The sequence below is a fragment of the Giraffa tippelskirchi genome, chromosome 2 (genome assembly GCF_054371585.1).
Source record: "Giraffa tippelskirchi isolate mGirTip1 chromosome 2, T2T-mGirTip1v1.2.pri, whole genome shotgun sequence".
In the NCBI taxonomy this organism is placed as follows: Eukaryota; Metazoa; Chordata; class Mammalia; order Artiodactyla; family Giraffidae; genus Giraffa; species Giraffa tippelskirchi.
This window is the reverse complement of record NC_137276.1, coordinates 208,653,778-208,674,769: the sequence shown is the minus strand read 5'-3', so window position 1 is coordinate 208,674,769 and position 20,992 is coordinate 208,653,778. Positions and strand designations below refer to the sequence as shown.

Here is a 20,992-nt window from a genome sequence, read left to right as displayed (position 1 = left end):
TTAGCCCCAGGAGTTCAAGCAATTAAGAATGTCTGAACTTTGGGCCTTCCTAATAACAATAACATAGCATTAATTACCAGTCAAATAATTATTATTCGCCCTGTAAAAAAAAATCACGTACGAGTCAATAGGGCCAACTCAGGCATCATACTGATTTTCGATATTTTTCTGACAGCCACAGAGTTCTCTTTAACCATTCTGATGGTTTTATTAGAAAATTAAAACTGATCTTCCTCAGTGCAGTGGATTGATCAATAGGCAGAGGATATGTAGCATATGAATTAGGAGGGGTTGATTTGGTGAGGAAAGAGAACTTGAATTTCTACAGCCAGCCTGATTTCTGAGGCTGTCAGAAGCCCTCCAATGAATTAGACAGTGGATCATAACCTTTGATCAAGTACAGTTTCTGCTGTCTGCTCTGATGCTGCCAGAGTCATGGAACTGTGCTCCCAAGAGGGCAGCTGCACCCAACTGCACTTTACTGCAAAGTCCATCTACCAATGGGTTCTCCTGCCATGTGTGGTTGAGAGCTCCAAAAACAGATAGAGCTCTGCTTGAATCTTAATTTGCCCTAGTAGGTACATAGTGGCACTAGTGGTAAACAATCTGCCTGCCAATGCAGGAGAGGTAAGAGATGTGGGTTTGATTCTTGGGTCAGGAAGATCCCTTGGAGGAGAGAATGGCAACCCACTCCAGTATTTTTGCCTGGAGAATCCCTTGGACAGAGGAGCCTGGTGGGCTACAGTCCATGGAATCGCAAAGAGTTGGACACGACTGAAATGACAGTAGCAGCAGTAGCTACATGACCTTGGGCAATTTACTTAATCTCTCTCTCCCTCAATTTTCATCATCTGTAAAGTCAGTCTGTAAAGAAGCTGTATTTCATGGCTGTCACGAGGATTACATGAGATATTTCATTAAACCACTTAGCTTCATGACTGGCATTTCGGAGATGTTTTTAAAAATTCAATTGTTACCACAGAACTTCCTCTCTTCTTTTATTTTTTTCCTTCCTCCTCCTCTTGCTTTTTTGCAGGAACTTAATGACACTGTCACAAGCACAGCTGGCAGATCATTTCTGAAACATGCAGTCTCATCCTCCCAAATTTAGATAAGACCTCAGATATAGTATCTTAGTGAAACATTATCTGATAGCCAGGAAAAAATAGCTGGTTTAGAATAAGAGCTCCCCTGACATGCTTTATGCCCAGAGAAATTCTTCTTTAGGATTTTAGTACAAAAAAAAAAAAAAAGAACCATTTCTTAAAAATAAGAAAATGATGTAGAACATCCTTAGAAGAAAAGGTTAAAGATAAATCTTTACCTTATAACACCAAACTTCCTATACATTTTAATTGGCCTTTTAGAATGGTAACCATTCAAATGTACTATGTAGTTTATTTCTAAAGATTAGTTGAGGGAATTCATATCCAGTGACAGACAGGCAAGAACTAGCTAATCTAGAAATCTTCATTTGAGAGTTGGGGAGTGGTCTTATCTATCTTTAATATCCCTCTTCTAATTCATAATAGGCATTCAGTGGATCTTAGTTAATTAAGAAACACATTTTCTGTATGACAGAATACTTTAGTGTAATAGAGTATTATTAAATATTAAGCAGTGCTATGCAAATTATTAATCTATTAACTCCTTGAAACTGAGGAAAAGTAGAATCAGTTTACTCTTTGAAAGATGAAGGAGAGAAGCAAACATTCTCTGGTGTGAAGGGAAGACTGACCTGTAGGTGGAATGGACTTGAGCAGACTGTGACTTCTCATCACATGAGCACATGACTTATGAGAGTAATGTTTCTCCAGATGTGGCCTGGGGACCATCTGTATCAGACTCAGTTAGGGCACTTGCTTAAAATGCAGATTTCTGAGCCACACCCCATTCCAAGTGAATTATCATGTCCGGGGCCCAGGAATCAGTACTTTTATGTGAATTTTCAGAGGATGCTCCGGACACGAACCATGAGACTCTGGGAATCAGATGATTGTTGAGCACTTGTCTGTGGACTTGATGTCTCACCCATTTTTACTTTTTAAGCCCAAATTTGGCTCAGGTCTGGTCTAGGAAGACAAGGCCTCTTGGGAAATCAAAGTTGATATTTGTTCCATATTATAGGAACGATATGCATTTATGACAGAGCTTTTTAGAACTATATAAGAGTAGAAAGGATTAAAATACTGAATATTATCTTAAAAAGGTAAATATTTTCATACCACTAGTCATTTTACTGAGTATCATTAACATGGGATAAAATTCATAAGATGTAAAACATATTATAGTTATCATTATTGTACTTCATGCTTACAAAATATATTTTGTACAGTAAAAACATTCAGAATAAAAGACTTAAACATTAATTGAATTTCCAGTCAGAAAACACTCAACCAGACCTGCTCCCTTCATGTTCTCAAAATGAGAAGATCTCAGATGTATTAAAAAGAAAGTACAAAGAACCAAGTGGCAGGAGTGGGGGGAAGATGTTTATGGAATGCTTTCCCCAATACTGACTTCCTTAGTGAAGCTTTTTGTTTACTTGTCCTGGGATTAATTCTTTGGAGAACCAGGCTTGCAGGAGAAGTGCTAATGGGGAGAGTTTGAAGCAAAACCGACTGCCTGGTCCTGTGATCATTATAATGACCATAAAGAACATCTCGGGGTAACTTGACTCCCAGCATTTATTTTTGTATCCTTGTTCTTGTTTGTTCTTTTCTGGCAGCATTCAGTTGATGGCTCAAACCTTTTGTAGCATATTGAAAAGGGTATAAAATATGCAGTAATACAGACTTTGGGCTAATATATTTTCAAAAATGTTTCATGCCTCATTTCTCACGTAAATTCTTAGGTTGCATTCAGCCTTCAGAGCGTTATTCATATTCATGATAGAAAAGAAGGATAACATTTATTACTTTCGGTGCTAGTGATATTCAGCACTGTCAAGCACCACCCCCCACCCAGGAATGCACCAGAACATTTTCTCCCTGAGCAAACTCAGGGAGAAATACTAAATTTTAAATTAATATTAAAATTAATACATTTTATATAAAATATAGACATATATGTATTGGTGTTATATAGACTTATAATAAATACATATTTATATTTTCATCAAAATATACATATTTTCCCTGAAACCCTATGTTCCCTTCTGTGGCAGTTATTAAAGTATTAAAGGTTTGATCACTCCACATCCTTTCTATCTCTTTCTTGATGTTCTCTTCTATGTAGACTGTAAGGATAAGTATTTGAATTGTCAGCCTTCCCTGTAGTTAGGGGTGGTCATGAAACGCAACTCTGGCCAATGAGATGTAGTCAGAAATGCCTGGGGAGGGCTTTCTCTCTTTTTAAATTTTTAAATGTACTTTTTTGCTGAGATAAAAGTCACACGATATAAAACGACTATTTTAACCATATTTAACTGTACAAGTACATTCCCTTTGTTGTGCAACTCTCACAATCATTCATCTCCTGAATTTTTTCATTCCTAAACTGAAACTGTCCCCATTAAACACTAAGTCCCCATTCCTCCTCCTCACCCTCCCACCCTCTACCGCCACTCTGGCATCTACCATTGTATTTCCTGACTCTATGAATTTGACTGTTCTAAGGACCTTGTATAAGTGGAATCAAATAGTATTTGTCTGCCCTTACTGACTTCCCCTGGTAGCTCAGATGGTAAAGCGTCTCCCTACAATGCAGGCGACCCGGGTTCAGTCCCTGGAAGATCTCCTGGAGAAGGAAATGGCAACCTGCTGCAGTACTATTGCCTGGAAAATCCCATGGATGGAGGAGCCTGGTAGGCTACAGTCCATGGGGTCGCAAAGAGTTGGACATGACTGAGCGGCTTCACTTTTACTTTTCACTGTATAGTGGAATGTATTTTTAAGGTTAACTTAATATATGCCCTACAAACAGATCTTACTTTCTCCCCCCACCCCATGCAATACAGTAGATTTTCATTAGTTATCTACTTTATACATATCAGTATATATATGTCAATCCCAACCTCCATTTATCCTCTCCCCTTCCCCCCTTGGTATTCATACATTTGTTTTCTATATCTTTTTTGAAAAAGTAAAGCAAAGCTTCATGAGGAGACAGCTTTGTTCTTTGCCCTTCTCCCTCCCCGGAGCTGGGATTTGATTTCTGGTGAGCTAGCAGCTGTCTTGCAACCATAAGGGCAAAGGCATGTGTTAAGGATGATGAAGCAGGCAAATGCACGGACTTGATTCATCACTGACCTTCCTGAGCAACAGAATCGACACTGGGCCTATATCTGGACTTTTTATTGTGTGGAAATGTAAGTCCTGTACTTGTTTAAGCTGCTATTCTCAGGTTTTTTATTCCTCAAAGCTGAGTATATTCCTAACTGATATACTTTGTTTTTTAAACTGTTACTTCTGTTAATGCTGAATCCTAATTGACTTAAGATATTAGATCAAACTGTGCTCACAGAGTTAGATGACATATAGACTCAGCTCTCATTGTATAATTAGATTAGCCTCCTTCAGTTCTCAGGCAGTGTAAGCAACACCTAGAGTTCAGTTAGTCATTTAGTCTGTAAGATGAAAATGAGATTGATAACAACAAAAAAATCAATTGACTGCATACAGTTCATTGGCTGTATATACAATTAAAACTGCATCTAATGTATCACACCATTGTTGGGAAAGTTATGTACATTAGACCAAGGTAAAATTACTTTTTGGTGAGTTTTACTGAGGTCATGGCACCAGGTGAGTAGAGAAGAACTTTAAGGTTATGCTATGATCTTGTTAACAAGCAGCAGAGGCAGGTCTCTTATCAGATTTCATCAGAGAATTTTTTTTGTGGTTCTAAGCAAAATTGTGAACAAATCATGAGGTGGGGGGAAAAAAGAGGCCAAAATGACAGACTATTTAAATAGTACCTGCAAGTGTCAGTTAAAAAATAATCTTTATGTATGATGTGATCATTTAAAGATAATCTACTAATGCTGTGCATTGCTCTTATTTTTAAGTACTTTCTTCTTTATAACGTTAGCTACTGTACTAGTTATCTGTTGTCCATGCTTTGTGGGCTTAGTCGCTCAGTTATGTTTGACTCTTTGGGACCCCATGGACTGTAGCCTGCCAGGCTCCTCTGTCCGTGGGATTCTCCAAGCAAGAATACTGTAGTGGGTTGCCATTTCCTTCTCCAGGGGATCTTCTCAACCCAGGGATTGAAATTTGTAGGTCCTCTGTCTCCTGCACTACAGGCAGAATTTTTTACCCACTGAGCCAGCAAAGAAGGCCAGTTATCTGTTGCTACATAACAAACTATCCCTAAATTTAGGGTCTTAAAACGACAAACTTTTATTATGTCACAGTTTCTGTGAGTTAGGTGTTTGGGAGTGGTCAAGCTTGGTGATTCTATCTCAGGGTCTCTCATGAAGTTGCAAGTAAAATGGCGCCTGAAGTCTGCCTATCGCTGAAGAAACTGTTTCCAAACCCCCTCTCATGGCTGCAGTCAGGAGGCCTCAGCTCCTTTCCGAGGGGAGAAGGGGTGAGGGTGGGGGAGTTAGGGGGAGGGAGCAGGGTAAGGGGAGGGCGCAGGGGTGGGTTGGAGGAATCATTCTCTTACCAGGTTAGCTTTTGGGGCTGCTTGAGTGTCTGCAGCAAGGAATCTGGCTTCCCCCAGAGTGTTATCCAAGAAACAGAGTAAGAAGGAAACCAAAGTGCCTTCTAAGATGGAGTCTCAAAAGTCATACACCATCATGTCCACCTTATTTTATTTACTGAGAGCAAATTATTAAATCCAGCTCAAACTAAGGAGAGGAACATTGTGACCCATCTTTTGAAGAGAGCAGGTAAAACAATTTGTGGGCATATTTTAAAAGCTCCAGAGCTACCCTAATAATATTTTGAAGCTATAGGTGGACAGGTGAAGGAGGATTTCTATATCCCATGAGTGAGATTATAACTCATTTAGCAAATAGTATATAGAACTCTATTTGGTAGTGAGAATAGCATATAACTTCCTTTTTTTAAATGTAAGACTTTAAAGAGTGACTTTAATTGGTATTCAGAGAACATGAAATGCTATGAAATCCACATCTTTGTTTCTGGTGGATTAAAATCAGACTAGATATTGTATCAGTATCCAAAGTTATACTCTATCTATCTCTAGATCTGTCTATCTATCTATCTATTGTCCCTTTTAAAGCAAGGAAAAGAGCTTAAGCGACTCTCATTTTAACTTTTAGTTTATTCACAGAAAAGGAAATAGCTAGTAGTAACAAATGAATTTTATGAACAAGCTATATTATCTAGCCAAGTTCTAATTCTAAATACCTGAGGATGTTTTCACTTCTTGATCATTTCAAAAGGTTGATAGGAATTATTTGGGTATTTCTTAGTATTATTCCAATTTTTAAAAGAATTATATAATTTAAAAAATGGATAGTAAAAATATTCTGGTAATTTAAACTGTGCCAAGTTAGTTGATGTCTTTAAAATGAAACACAAACCTGAAAATGTGGGCCTAATTCTTTAAAAATCTGTGGGCTTCCCAGCTGGCACTGTAAAGAACCCTCCTGCCAAAAAAGGAGACATAAGAAACCCTGGTGGTCTCTGGGTTGGGAAGATCCCCTGGAGGAGTGCATGGCAACCCACTCCAGTATTCTTGCCTGGAGAAGTCCATGAACAGAGGAGCCTGGCGGACTACAGTCCATGGGGTCACAAAGAGTTGGATATGACTGAAATGACAGCACGCACACACTCTGCACTCAATGGCAGAATAAAATCCAGTCTCTCAGCACTGGTTTCAGTCACTTCAGCTATGCTGTCAGTTTCCACTTTTTGCCTCTTGGTCCTAGACTAGACCTTGTGGGACTTCTGCCTAGCTTTAAACTGTATAGTAACCAAACTTGCTTTGCCTTTATTTGAGTCATAACTCTTGACTTCAGACTTGTTTAAACTCTCTATGCTTCAGTTCCCTTATGTGTAAAATGATGAAAGAAAAACTTATGATTGTCAAAAATATTAAATGAAGCAGCATATGTATACTACCCCTTAAAATGTCCAATGAACATTTATGTCCTCTCCCTAAACTCCTCTTAATCTGTCAGAAAGACTGAAATTCATGTGTATTTTCTGTTATAAACTCTATCCAGTGCCTTTTGCTGCAGTCTTGTGGTGACCCAGACAGAAATTGTTTTTAATGCCAGGGACCAAACCCGTGTTTGGTTGGGTGGTGCTAGTGGTAAAGAATCTGCCAGTGTAGGAGACATAAGAGACACAAGTTCGATCCCTGGGTTGGGAAGATCCCCTGGAGGAGGGTATGGCAAGCCACTCCATTCTTGCCTGGAGACTCCCATGGACTGGAGCCCACCTGGCTCCCCTCTCCATGGGATTGCAAAGAGTCAGACATGACTGAAGCATGCATGCACATACGTATTCATCTTTGTATACATGTATGTGGAGAGGAAATTATGGTGAAACATAAATTAGCATACTTTGATAATATGATAATTATGGTTGAGAAAATGAATCCTTTCCCAATTATCCTGGTACCTTTGCACAGCTTTTTTTGTTTTTTTCAAAGAATGTCAACATCAATCTTTTCTTTTTTTAACATTAAAGAGGGTGACCTCTGAATACTGAAGTCCATCTCTCTGTCAAAGACACACTAAGCCTACTGTATCCTATTTAAGTGGTTTTTCTATCTCTTTCTTTAAAATTTTAATGCCATAAGCACTGTGTTCTATAGTTCTTTGTTACATTGGTTTTCAGCTGCCACATGGAAATGTTTTTAGAGAACATAAAATGACTTGTCTTTATTGAGAAATTTCCTGACTCAAGAGAAACATAAAGCATTTCCTTCAAAGAAGAGTGAGTTTTAATATAAAAAAAGTCCTTAAAATTTAGCAATTTCTGCTAGGGCATGGAAAATTTTTTAGTGTTATGAAGTATATCTCCTTTGTATGCCAGCTCTCTCTTATGACACTGAAATCTTCAGATCACATGACCACCTTCCTTTTCTGGTTGAGCTATTGCTAAACAAAGGTTCAGGGAAAGAATGTTTTATAGCAGGTGTGGAAAATTTCCAGGACACTCATGTACAGCAGCAAGTCTTGAAGTATTAGGGGTTTGAGTAGACTGTAAGTCCTCTTTGAAGTTCTTTTTCTAGATTAACTTTTGGGAAAGCTATAAGATAAATTATACAACTTTATTTAATGATTATTTCCCAGAATGCAATATAAGCTTTCAGACTCTATGGAAAGTAACCATCTAGAAAAAAAATCATGTTTATTTATATAAGTACAAATACAATGAAAGTGAAAGTTTCTCAGTCATGTCTGACTCTTTGTGACCCCATGGACTATATAGTCCATGGAATTCTCCAGGCCAGAATACTGGAGTATTTTCCAGATTTTTTTTTTTTTTTTTTTGCTTTTCCCCTCTCTAGGGGATCTTCCCGATCCAGGGATCGAACCAGGGTCTCCTTCATGCAGGAGGATTCTTTACCAACTGAGCTATGAGAGAAGCCCAGTTTCAAGCAAGATATCTCCATTCATGGCCCTCTCTTACCAAAGATAATTAACATATTAACATTGAAGTTTTGATAATAATCTTCTTAATAGAGATTTTTGCTTAAGGAATATAGCTATGCTAGCTAGGAAGAGGTGATGGAAAGATAACTATTTAAATATTACTTCTATTCCCTGAAAAAATTACGGTGCCTTACCTTTGCTGTTTTCCATGCCTTCTAAATTTTTAATGACTAGTTAAAATAGCAAAGAGCTGTAGGGGAAAAAACAACTGAATCTCAATGAATACTAGAAGGACTTCCCAGATGAAAAGAAGGCTATGTGTTTGGGAGGAGTAAGAAATAACTTAATTAGAAACAGAACCAAAAGAACTGGATCAAAAGACCTGGAGCTACCACTGACCTTGCTCTTAGGCTATTAAATTCATATTTCTGTGCCTCAATTTTCTCACTCTTAATGTATTGGACTAGATGAATACATAAACTTTTTCTTTTTTGATATTTATTTATTTATTTGGTTGTTTTGGGTCTTAGTTGCAGCATGCAGGATTTTCATTGTGTCATAAAGGTCCTTTCTTGCAGTGGGAAGACTCTAGTTGCAGACAGGGGCTCAGTAGTTACAGTGTACAGGCTTAGTTGCTTTGTAGCATGTGGGATCTGAGTTCCTAGACCAGGGACTGAACCCCTATTCCTTGCATTGCAAAGTAGATTCTTAATCACTGGACCACCAGGGAAGTCCTCAAAATCTTTTTCAAAAGCTAATCATCCACAATTAATAGCAACTCATTCCCATTTTGCACTGATACTCTTCTGAGGTCCAAGAGTTTATATAAGGTAACAAAAGGGATACTTCTATAATCTAATGTCCCTAAACTTATTTCAGCATCAACAATTTCCTGTGTTTCAGCTCCTCATTTTGTAGATGCATAGGGAAGTGAAGTGGCTTGCTCAAGTGCACGTGGCTAGTCAAAAAGCAGAGCATTGCAACAGACCAGTCACTTATCTGCAAACCAAGGCTAGTCCTATTAAACTGGGTTTTCCAGACATTTTTCATTTATGTATTTTTTATGTTAAATTATAATTCCTACATACAAGAGTTGTAGTTTTTCTATGTAATTTCCTATACCCATAAGTCCTTATATTGCTAGGAATTCAATACATGCTTAATAAAAATTTATTAATTTGTATGTGTGTATGCTATGTCACTTCAGTCATATCCAATTTTTGCTACCCTATGGACTGTAGTCCACAAGGCTCCTCTGTCTTTGGGATTCTCCAGGCAAGAATACAAGAGTGGGTTGACCTTTCCTCCTCCAAGGGATCTTCCCAACTCAGGGGTTGAACCTGAGTCTCTTATGTCTTCTGCATTGGTAGGTAGGATCTTTACCACTAATGCCACCTGGAAGTCCATTAATTTGTATGCTGGTTCTTAAATTTCTTATCATTCTCATTTTTGGTCATTTTGAGGTCAACCCCTCAAAAATAATTTTATGAAGAGTTTCAGAAACTTCTTCAAAATTTCGAAGCAGAGGATATTACGTGGATGTAAGAAAGATATATTGTTTCTGCAGCCTTTCCCCTTAAACCAACACAACCCCATTTGCATCTCTGACTTGTGTAATCCTGGCAGCTTCCAGCTGACTTGGCAGCTCCTCCACAATAAAAGACCGACCCCAACCTATGGGTCAATGAGCAAAGAACATTTTTAGCTCCTCATACAGAAACGTGGAGAGATGGCCATGAACTGGTAACTTCCTTGATCCTTGGGAAATAGAGCCTAGCTGGCACATTATTCCAAGACCAGAATTATGCCTCCTCAAATCTGCTTGAGGGGAAGGAGAAGGTGTCAGAAACCTGTATTAGAACTTGAGTAAGTGATTTATATTTATATAGTAAGATAAGACTGTTACATAAAGGGCTTTGTTAGACATGGTAAATTACACTGCTTAGCTGTTCAAATGCCTGCATTTCCTTTCCCCATCTTACCTGGTGCAATCTTTCTCTCCTGTGAATAACCATCACATTTTATTTGTATCTTTCATATGACATACCTTTTCCTCCAGATGTATTTTTGACCAGCTATTCAGTTCCCATGTATTGAGCATGTTAAAGACCAGGGTTGAGATGTACAAAATAGGTCTGGAACTCCAAAGGGCTCACCTTTCATTGCAGGGGACAGACACAAAAACTTAGATAACTGGTTTTCAAAAATCACATAGGAAGCAATGAGCATTACAAGACAGACAGACTGTTTTATTCTCTTTTGCATCTCCCACAGGTTAGTGAAAGTGAAAGTTGCTCAGTCATGTCCAATTCTTTGCGAGTCCCTGGTCTATACAGCTCATGGAATTCTGCAGGCCAGAATACTGAAGTGGGTAGCCTTTCCCTTCTCCAGGGGATCTTCCCAATCCAGGGATAGAACACAGGTCTCCCACATGGCAGGCAGATTCTTTACCAGCCGAGCCACAAGGGAAGCCCAAGAATACTGGAGTGGGTAGCCTATCTCTTCTCCACAGGATCTTCCCAACTCAGGAATCTAATTGGGGTCTCCTGCATTGCAGATGGATTCTTTACCAACTGAGCTATCAGGGAAGCCTCTCCTACAGGTTAGATGCTCAGTAAATGTGTGTTGAATGAATAAATAAATACCTTTTAAACCTTCTAGGAGAATATATTCTATTTCACTAATGAATATATTCAAGTCCCTATTCATTCAATCACATTTTTACTGTGCCCAACACTTTTAAATGCTGATACTGTTAGTGTTCATTTCATTTTAACTTCTATCACAGAAATAATACTTTTTGTAATTGTAATTATATAAGTACTCTAACATCAACTTGGCAATTTTTCCACCAATTATTTCTTCAATCAATATTTTATTTGCATAAATGAATTATTTTCACACTGTCTTTTTAGTTAGTTGCAGTTCCAAGGAAGCAGTAAAATAAACCTCTAAAAGAAAACTTGTTTATTTTCATGTGTTTGCATTGATCGATCCTAGTTCATAATCCTCTTGGTTTTATTGCTCTCCAGTGAGTTACTAAATGTTAATTGATCATTGGACCATACAAATTATCCTGTTAGAGTATATTTTAGGTCATAAATGAGAGTAATCACTTTCATATAAAAGAGAATGGGGATCTAGTTTTGGCAGAAATAGATTTGATTTAAAAGAACCTGTATTCTTAAATGATAGAATGTCTCCCAGTTATAGAAGTAATATATCTTCATTGTAGAAAACTTGGAAAATTCAAAGTATATAAAAAATAAAGGAGCCACTTAGAGTGGTGTTTATACTTTTTATACAAAATTGCATTCTGATTTTTCCCTTAAGAGTGTTTTGTGAGCATTAAAATAACTCTTCTGCAAAGCCTTAAGAATTGGTAAATCTTGTAACTAAGTGAAGAGTCCAAAGACTACGAAACTCAGAGAAATTGTCAATGCAAAATACATGAAACTACTTGAAGTTTCACTTCAGGGTGCTCATTACAGCTTCCTTTTAAAATAAACCAAGAAAATATTTTTTTTTAAAACCTCTGTTTCCTCTCTTGAAGAAATTTTGTGATATACATATCAGGTGATCTGGCTTTTTCCATTTGAATACTTGCTAAAAGAGTTCACTAGAGAGGAAATTTTTTCTAAATCAGAAATTAAGAACAAAAAAAGAAAAAAAGGAAATTATTTTTCTTCAAGGTCTATCATGTTACTTTCCAACTTCCTTTTCACTAGTAGGGAGAGAACATAATTCAAACAGTTAAATGATTTGGATTTATTTAGCCTCCAAAAGCCCAAATTTCTCCTGTGTACAAGGAAAGGGATAAAATTGGAAGAGATTTAAATTCCTCTGGAGCCAAATATACATACAAAAGAGAACATATATGTGTATATATATGTAATATTAAATATTCAATGTGTTATATATAAAGATATATATAAGAAGATATTATATATATATATATATATATATATATATATATATATTTGGATCAGCCTATAAATTTAAGTGTGTACCTGCCACTTATCCTCTATATTGAAGAAGCATATTTAACTTATAAATCAAAAGCTGGAATTTGGTTGATCCTAAATTTGACTGTCAACACCAGATTACTAGTAATTATTTTGGCTCCCAAAATTCTTGTGAGATAGAACATTGGATTAAAAGTCAGAATACTTGATTCTCATTCTAGCTCTGTTATTAATGAATTATCTTTCCCTGGATAAGCCACTTAACTTCCCTGGGTTTTCTCATTTTTTAAATAGGCTGGTAGAGTAGATGTTCAGTAAGTTCCATCCTGGCCCATAAAATATGATTGTAGAACTAATCCAGCTCAATAATTCATTGATGCTATTTTCTAAAAATTATTCTATCATACTAATAGTCAAGCAAAGAGTCAGAAAATGAGGAACATTTAATCTAACACTTGTAACAAAAGTTTTACATTGTTTAAGGAATGTGAGCCAAGTGAACTAAAAGATACGCACATTTATATATAAAAGATATAGTTTGTCTGTGCTCAGTTGCTTCAGCCATGTCCAACTGCTTATGACCCCATGGACTGTAGCCAGTCTCCTCTGTCCATGGGAATCTCCAGGCAAGAATACTGGAGTGGATTGCCATGCCCTCCTAAAGGGGGATCTTCCCAATCCAAGGATCGAACCCAACATCTCCTGTGTCTCCTGCATCATAGGTGGATTCTTTACCCACGGAACCACTTAGAAAGCCAAAAAGATATAGCATATACATATTAAAATATATGCATAAAATATTTAATTTATATTCACATATAATAACTGTTTTGATGGAGAAAAACAGTAAGTAAACTACATAAAATATTTTTTAAATTTCCTCTAATTTCTTGATTCCTAATTCTGTTTTTTTCATTATTCATTACATTTTGAAGAAATAGGTAGATTTTACCAAATCAAATCCTCACTCATTTACTCATCACTCATTTCATGTTATTGTTTTAACTACTTCACATGGAGTCCTAACTGTCGATATTACAGATACTAAGGATACTGCACCATACCTGTACAGAAGGATATGGTTCCTGCCTTCCTTCAGTTTAGAGCCTGCTGAAGAAGAAAGACATTTAGCCAATGATGACACAATTACATAATCCTGAGATTGCAGTGAAAGACAAGAAGGAAAAGAATGGGGACCTAATTTGGACTTGGGAGTCACGATCAATCTCTGGGGAGGGGGGAAATGACATTACACTGAGGCTCCAGGGGTGAGTAGGGAGTAATTAATCAGGTCAAGAGAATGAGGATGAGCATTCAATGTAGAAGGAGCAGTAGATATAAAATACTTGAGAAAGGAGAATTGTGGAGATTGGGAACCTAGAGGTCTGCACTTTGTGAGCCAGAGGGGATCCCGAAAACTTGGCCCTCATAGATCCAGTTAAGTATTGTCGACCTTATTAAGAGAATATTTGGGATTTCTGAAGTAATTTAAGCAAGATAGTAATACCACCAGACTTACATTTTTCAGAGAGAACTCTAACATTATACTATAAATCAACTAAAGGGGTGTATGCGTGCATGCTAAGTTGCTTCAGTTGTGTCCGACTCTGGGCGACCCTATGAACTATAGCCCACCAGGCTCCTCTGTACATGGGATTCTCAAGGCAAGAATAACAGAATGGGTTGCCATGCCCTCCTTCAGGGGATCTTCCTGACCCAGGGATCAAACCCATGTCTCCTGCACTGCAGGTGGTCTCTTTACCAACTGAGCCACCAGGGAAGCCCACAACTAAAGAGGGGGAGGGTACAAAGACTAAAAGAAAACCAGCTGGGGACTAGCCAGCAGTTTCAGTGAAAGAAAATTAAACAAGGGTGATAACAGTGGAAATGGAAAAAGGAAAGAGATTCAAGATACATTTTTGAGAATAAACCAACCTCAGTAATGGGATAAATATAAGTAAATAGAGGAGAAGTAAATAACAAAGGTGATAATCCAATTTATGGAATGTGCAAAAGGATGGATGAAGATGGTATTCAGGGAGTTGAAGAACACCAGATGAGAAACGGGTCTGGAGGAGGCTAGAGGACAGTCATGGTCATGCTTATAAATCATTTAAAATGGAAATTTGGATATGTGAGTGTGAAGCTCTGAAGAAAGTCCTACAAAAATAAATTGGGAATCATCCACATATACTTTCTATTAAAAGCCGTGTGTGTGTGTGTGCGTGTGCGTGTGTGTGTAGTTGAGAAAAAATGATGCAATAGTATATGAAAATCCAGAGCTAGTTCTAAAGGAATTTAATTTTGGGAGAAAAAGCGGTGTCAGCATAAAAGAAGACAGCCACAAAAGGTGAAAGGAAATCGAGGAACATGATGTCACAGAAGCCAAGCAAAGACAATGTTTCCCGAAGGTCTTCGTGGTCCATATTGCTGAATATCAAGTAGTAATGGAGTTGTGGAGTTCACTGGACCACAAAAGCAATTTAAATGGAATAGGAGAGACAAAAGTTGATTGATGAGTACATGAGGTGGGTTGAAAGGATGAGAAATTAAAAAGATTAAATTAAAGGAAGCATATACAGTTAACTTTTTTGAGAAGCATGCCTGGGAAAGGGAGTAGAGAGTGGTAAATAAAAGATGGTGAATTAAAGATGGATGAGATCAGAACACCTTTGAAGGCTATTGGGAAAAACCTTTTAAAAAAGAAGATGATCAAACTTCAATAAAGAGGGAAGATGAATGAAAATATGAACCAAGTTGTGTCGTTCCTCTGATTAGAATAAAATACATATTCCTCTGCCTGCTCTAAAAAAGCCTCCTAGTTAAATCTCGGGCTTTATCTTGTGCCATTCTTCCCTTCCCTCATTTCCTTTTTCACTCACTAAGAATTCTCCCATGAATTCCAGTTTATAACCTTTGCACAGTCTGCATCCTCTTCCAGGAATTTTCTTCCCTATGCTATTTCCCTGGCTCACTCTTTTCCATAATTCAAGTCTCAGCTGAAATGTTGTTCCTGACCATCCACTGAATGCAAAATGATCTCCAAATTTTCACTTCTTGTTCCTTCTTTTCATTCAAACTTCCAGTTGTTTCCTCAGTGAAACCTTTCTGATCACCTAATGTAAATTAGTAACACCCCTATCCCCAAGCCATCACCCTGAGAATTCTGAGCACAGCACTTCTTATGCCACATTTTACTGTTCATGTGCTTGTTTGTATGTTAGTGGTATGTCACGTCTCTCTAGAATATAGGCTCTGTGAAAGCAGGGATCCCATCTGACTTGCTCCATGCCATATCTCCAGAATGCATGAGAGTGCTTGGCATATGTAGGTGCTCAATAAAAGTTTGCTGAATGGTAAGTTTAATTTACAGGTCAGTCTTCTTAGAAAACATCTAGACATTAAAACCACATTATTAAAATTTTAATCAAATTCCATACAGATATACAGGTGATAGATTGGAAGATTGTAGTGAATAACATTATTTAAATATTATAGATAATTTATTTTAATAGATGATCTTAATGATTCCATATCTCTTATAATAATATTAACTCTAACTTTCATCCATCAGGTATACGCTATCTAATAGTAAGAGAAGGTCTTTCAGAAGTACTTTGAATTTGGAAAGTAGCCAGACTAATATAATAAATTTACTATGTGTAATCCATTTCATCGATAAAACACATATATGAAATCAAAGTGTATTTACATTTACAAACATTTATTGCCATGCACAAAAATGAATGAAATGCAGTAACTCAAAGATGAGTGAGTGAATAAAGATAAAAAAGTTAACAACACTGTGCTTTTAAAAAGCTATGATAGAGTATGAACAAAATAATGAGGGGTCTGTTTGTTTGAATACCTCTAGACCACAGACCTCACTCATTTGAATTTAGGCACTATTCAAATGCTTCCATTTCTCCTAGGCACAATTGTTAACATAAAATTCAGTTACCATGGTATCTAACATCTTTCCCCAAATCAAGTGAAAGTGTTTTTCACAAAGAAGGAGAGAAAAGTTTGTTTTTGATGCCAGTGTTTCAATGGAGACATTAGGCTTTGTCTGTGAGAGGACTAGGTTGCTGTAAGAAAATAAGTACAACAACAAACTAAAATATTGTGCTCAGTGGTTGTGCAATGCCAGCTCATTACTCCAGCTCATTTCTGGAAGGGACTAAAGATTAGAAAACACCTCTTCCTGAGTTGTAGTAGACCTATAAAACCATGTGGGCTTCCCTGGTGGCTTAGCGCTAAAGAATCTGCCTGCAATGAGGGAGACAAGAGATGGGACTTCCATCCCTGGGTCAGGAATGTCTCCTGGAGGAAGACATGGCAACTTACTCCAGTATTCTTGCCTGGAGAAACCCATGAACAAAGGAGTCTGGCAGGCTACAGTCCACAGGGTCACAAAGAGTCGGACACGACTGAAGCGACTGAATAGCAGCCGCAGCATAAAACTGAGCAACTCAGAAAGTACTGAAAAGGATTGCTAGGGAAAATAATACAAAGAAAAAATAGCAACAGAAATTGTGGTGAGCTGAGCATGACCTTTGGAAAAAGAAGAAAGATTTTGCATATCTAAGAAAATCTCATCACAGTCCTCTCTGAAAGATTAAGATGATTCAGTATTTTTTCATTTACTTAATGCAAATAGGTATGGCTTTCTCTGACAAAACATCACGGTTCTTACTTAGGTACTATTATGCAGAGACAGAACATCAAGTTTATGTTGGTTGTTCAAAGTCATTCTTAAAGATCAAGAATAAGAACTAAATTTAATAATTGGAAATATTTTCATGCCAGAGATCTTTTTCTTCCAAACATTTCTTTGGGCTTATAGTCTGTGTCAGAGGATAGGAAGTACTGTTATAAATGTGTCTCATCCAAACATTAATGAGGAAGCAAATCATTCGCCTTTTGAAAATTGCAGTATCTATTTGGATGTCATTTATCAGCTGTCCGATGGAAAGAAATGAGGCAGAAGCAGGCAGAGAAATATCTCTGAATCCTGAGTTTACGGGATGAAAAAGATGTATTCCTCTATGTATTACTTCTTATCTTGTTAATACAACTATTTTACCCACTAGTATAGCATTTAGCACATAAAGTATTAATTGCCAAAATATTTTGAAGTCTTTAAGAGAACAGGCACCCCACTCCAGTACTCTTGCCTGGAAAATCCTATGGACGGAGGAGCCTGGTAGGCTGCAGTCCATGGGGTCGCTAAGAGTTGGACGTGACTGAGCGACTTCACTTTCACTTTTCACTCTCATGCATTGGAGAAGGAAATGGCAACCCACTCCAGTGTTTTTGCCTGGAGAATCCCAGGGACAGGGGAGCCTGGTGGGCTCCTGTCTATGGGGTCACACAGAGTCGGACACGACCGAAGAGACTTAGCAGTAGCAGCAGTATCTTAAAAATAATAAGTAAAATCAGTGTAAATACAAATTAATCAACATTAAACTAGTGACAAATATTTGTGCATCTTCCAAAACACTTTGTCTTTAAAGCAATGTTAATTCTTTTATACATTTTTCCCAAAATAAGCCAATGATACTTATATGCTAAAACATAATATAGAATATGATGCCTGTTTTTGCTTTTTCATTGTGTATCTTCTAGAAAGCAAGAGGCTATTTTTTAAAAAAGCATATTATTTTAAAATATTTTACTAGAATTTAAATGCTATTTTACCAGAAATTTCTATGGAAAAATGAAGAAAATTTGAATAATGCTCTTTTTTTTAATTTGAACACCATCAGCCTATTCCAACATATGCAAATAGTGCCTTTCAATTTCTGGTTCCATCTATGTTATGCTACAAAAGGCTAGTTCTTTTCCACCATTTCACATTGAGCAGGGGTACCTCCTTTATAGATGGCTCTGGATTCAAGCCATTTTGCTACATTTTGAAGTAAAAAGAAAAGAAATGGTAAAAAGAAAAAAATAAAGTTCTGCTTTATTATGACGGGCCAGCTGTAACGCAATTTACAAATGTAAACCCCCAAAATGTGGTGTGCTTTCAAGATATTTGCTTCAATTGTCTCAGGCTACAGGTTAAGGCTACATTATGAATTTCCCTACATTTATGACCTCAATACATTTTATATTTAATTTTTTGTGGAGATTTTTCTTTACCCTGAGCTATGTTTATGCTAGGCCGTAAAATCAGGTGATGACCCAGTGGAATCCATGGGGACATTAAAGAGATTGCAGAAACTGGTTTGGACCAAGAAAGCAAGGGTGCCCAGTCTGAATGAGATGAAACCTACATCAATAAACCTCAGTAAGTAAGAACTGAATGATCTCATTATTTACCTATTTTATACATTGTATCAGTGCATAGTGTCCATCTAATCTCTCAGTTTCTTTCCCCGTGCCCCACCTTCCCCCTTGGTATCCATATATTTATTCTCAACATCTGTGTCTATTTCTGCTTTTCAGTGAATGGGAAGGAAGTCCAAAAAGGAGAAGATATGTGTATATGTATGTCTGATTCACTTTGCTGTACAATAGAAACTAATATAACATTGTAAAGCAACTATGCTCCAATAAAAAATAATTTAAAAACCTCAATGAACTGACAAAAATGTCTTGAGGAAGAATTCAGATAGTATATATTAATGAAGAACATTTTGATAAGGCCTTAAAATAATTATTAAATATTGAGGGCCTTTTTTATTGCCAAGTTATTTGTGAAACAAATATCCTCACACCGTTCCTGAATTTCACTTTGTATCTATGCCACTCCATTTCTCTTCTTCAGAACCAGACTCTGGGGTAGAGTAAGAGAAAGCTATGGTAAAGCTCAGCAAGATGATAAGGACCAGCATTGTTCACTCTTTGCATTTCTTGGCCTCACAAGACAGTATGATTCAGTTTTGATGTGAATGCCACTGGCAGGTCTTGCAACTTTGATTTTCATTTATTTATTTATAAGAATGCCCTATTAATCATAACCTTTTGTTTACATATGCTAAACATTTGAACTTAAATAGATTCAATGAGTGGTGCAATTTACTAAGGGTTATATATGTTTCTATTTCCTATAAATTTTAATACATTACCAAAAATTTCATCACACCTTACAGTACATGTAAATATAGGTCTCACTGATCAACTTTATAGGACCAAAGATATACCATTCTCTCTTTTCTCAGTCTTGTTCTCTCTTTTCCAAAATATTTCCCTATGAGACACACATCATACATAAATCTCTTTGCAGATTGATATTAAATTAGAGAATTTTAGGTTATCAAAAGAACTTCAGAATATCTCTACTGAGATTTCATTCTTTTAATTAAGACAAAAATCCGATTTGCTTCTTTATATGTTTTCTTGTATGTGTGACCTCAAAAAATAAAAAAAAAATACTTAATAATAAAAATACACCATATCCTGCTTATAATATATGAGGATTTTTTTTTAATTTGTAATTTTTCTAAAGTATCTTTCAGTACACTATTTCCACGTGGATTCCAGTCAAACTGGCTTTAATCTTTATACACAACTTCAAAAAAAAAAATAGGTAAATCTGTTTTAACTAAACAAATCACTTAATATATCAAAGAGGTACTCTTTAAAGAAATGCTCATTTAAAATTATTTTGTAAAGTTATATGACTTCCTGGTTTAACCCATGATGTTCATTCATTTCTATTATATAAAGGGAATTATAATAGTCATAATTTCTACATGTGCAAAATTATTAAACAGACTTACCTCTTTAACTTATTTTTCTTTATCATTCAGAAGATGAAGAAGAAACATTGATTTCCTGTATGAAATTAGCCAAAAGCCAAGAAAAGAAAGTTAATAATGTTAACACAAGGGGGAAGGAAGGAATGGAAATTAGATTGGATTCTATTTCTGCATCACTGGTTAGATCCAGTGCCTCAACTGGATGCAGCTGGGCAGAAATGCTATCCCATAATGAAGGTGAAGTTCAGATGTGGAACAACTGGAAACTTTTTCCAGAAAACCCGCTGTGGACATATGTTGATTTCCAAATTGACCAGATTGGACTGTGGGACAATTGTTTCCACTGCACTCACCACCCCTGTCTCAAGTATTCTTGTACAGATATGGATCTCCCACACTCATGGGTAAGTTCGTAAAAGGACAGATATGTATCATCTTATCTGGATCTTTGTACTAACAGGAAAGAAACAGATAACAAACCTGCTAATCAGTCAAATTTACCAGTCTCTGGAAAGTTACCAGAGTTAGAGCTGTCTTGCCAAAAAGCAATGCAACTCTAGTGACTTCTGCTATTATGTTGCTATTGCATATATTCCTTTGTGTTCAAATAAACTACTGTATAGCTCAAATGGTAAAGAATCTGCCTCCAGCTGGAGAACTGGGTTCGATTCCTGGGTCGAGAAGACCCCCCTTTAGAAGGGTATGGCAACCCACTCCAGTATTCTTGCCTGGAGAATTTCATGGACAGAGAAGTCTGGCAGATTACAGTCCATGAGGTCGCAAAGAGTTGGACACGACTG

The 20,992-nt window shown here is 36.9% G+C and overlaps 2 protein-coding genes and 1 long non-coding RNA gene across 4 annotated transcripts in view; 2 read left to right on the top strand and 1 right to left on the bottom strand.

Annotated features, from left to right (window-relative positions):
- Window positions 1-2,908, top strand: part of LOC145538374 (putative uncharacterized protein ENSP00000383407) — a 44,821-nt gene extending 41,913 nt beyond the window's left edge. The window contains exon 7 of the mRNA XM_081570328.1: window positions 2,855-2,908. Within this exon, the coding sequence (XP_081426454.1) occupies window positions 2,855-2,908 (54 nt within the window). The remainder of the gene's footprint in view (window positions 1-2,854) is intronic.
- Window positions 1-20,612, bottom strand: part of LOC145531171 (uncharacterized) — a 79,069-nt gene extending 58,457 nt beyond the window's left edge. Inside the window, exons 1-5 of one of the 2 annotated variants that reach the window (XR_014072250.1) lie at window positions 20,546-20,612; window positions 20,214-20,268; window positions 17,664-17,904; window positions 13,551-13,593; window positions 9,003-10,677 (exon numbers count right to left, since the gene is read on the bottom strand). This is a non-coding gene — a long non-coding RNA (uncharacterized LOC145531171). Of the gene's footprint in view, window positions 1-9,002; window positions 10,678-13,550; window positions 13,594-17,663; window positions 17,905-20,213; window positions 20,269-20,545 lie in introns of those variants that run through there. The other variant, XR_014072252.1, reaches the window with a different exon arrangement.
- SAMSN1 (SAM domain, SH3 domain and nuclear localization signals 1) overlaps window positions 20,321-20,992 on the top strand; it is a 93,199-nt gene continuing 92,527 nt past the window's right edge. Inside the window, exon 1 of the mRNA XM_081552917.1 lies at window positions 20,321-20,596. Coding sequence (XP_081409043.1) covers window positions 20,336-20,596 — 261 coding nt within the window. The 5' untranslated portion in view covers window positions 20,321-20,335. The remainder of the gene's footprint in view (window positions 20,597-20,992) is intronic.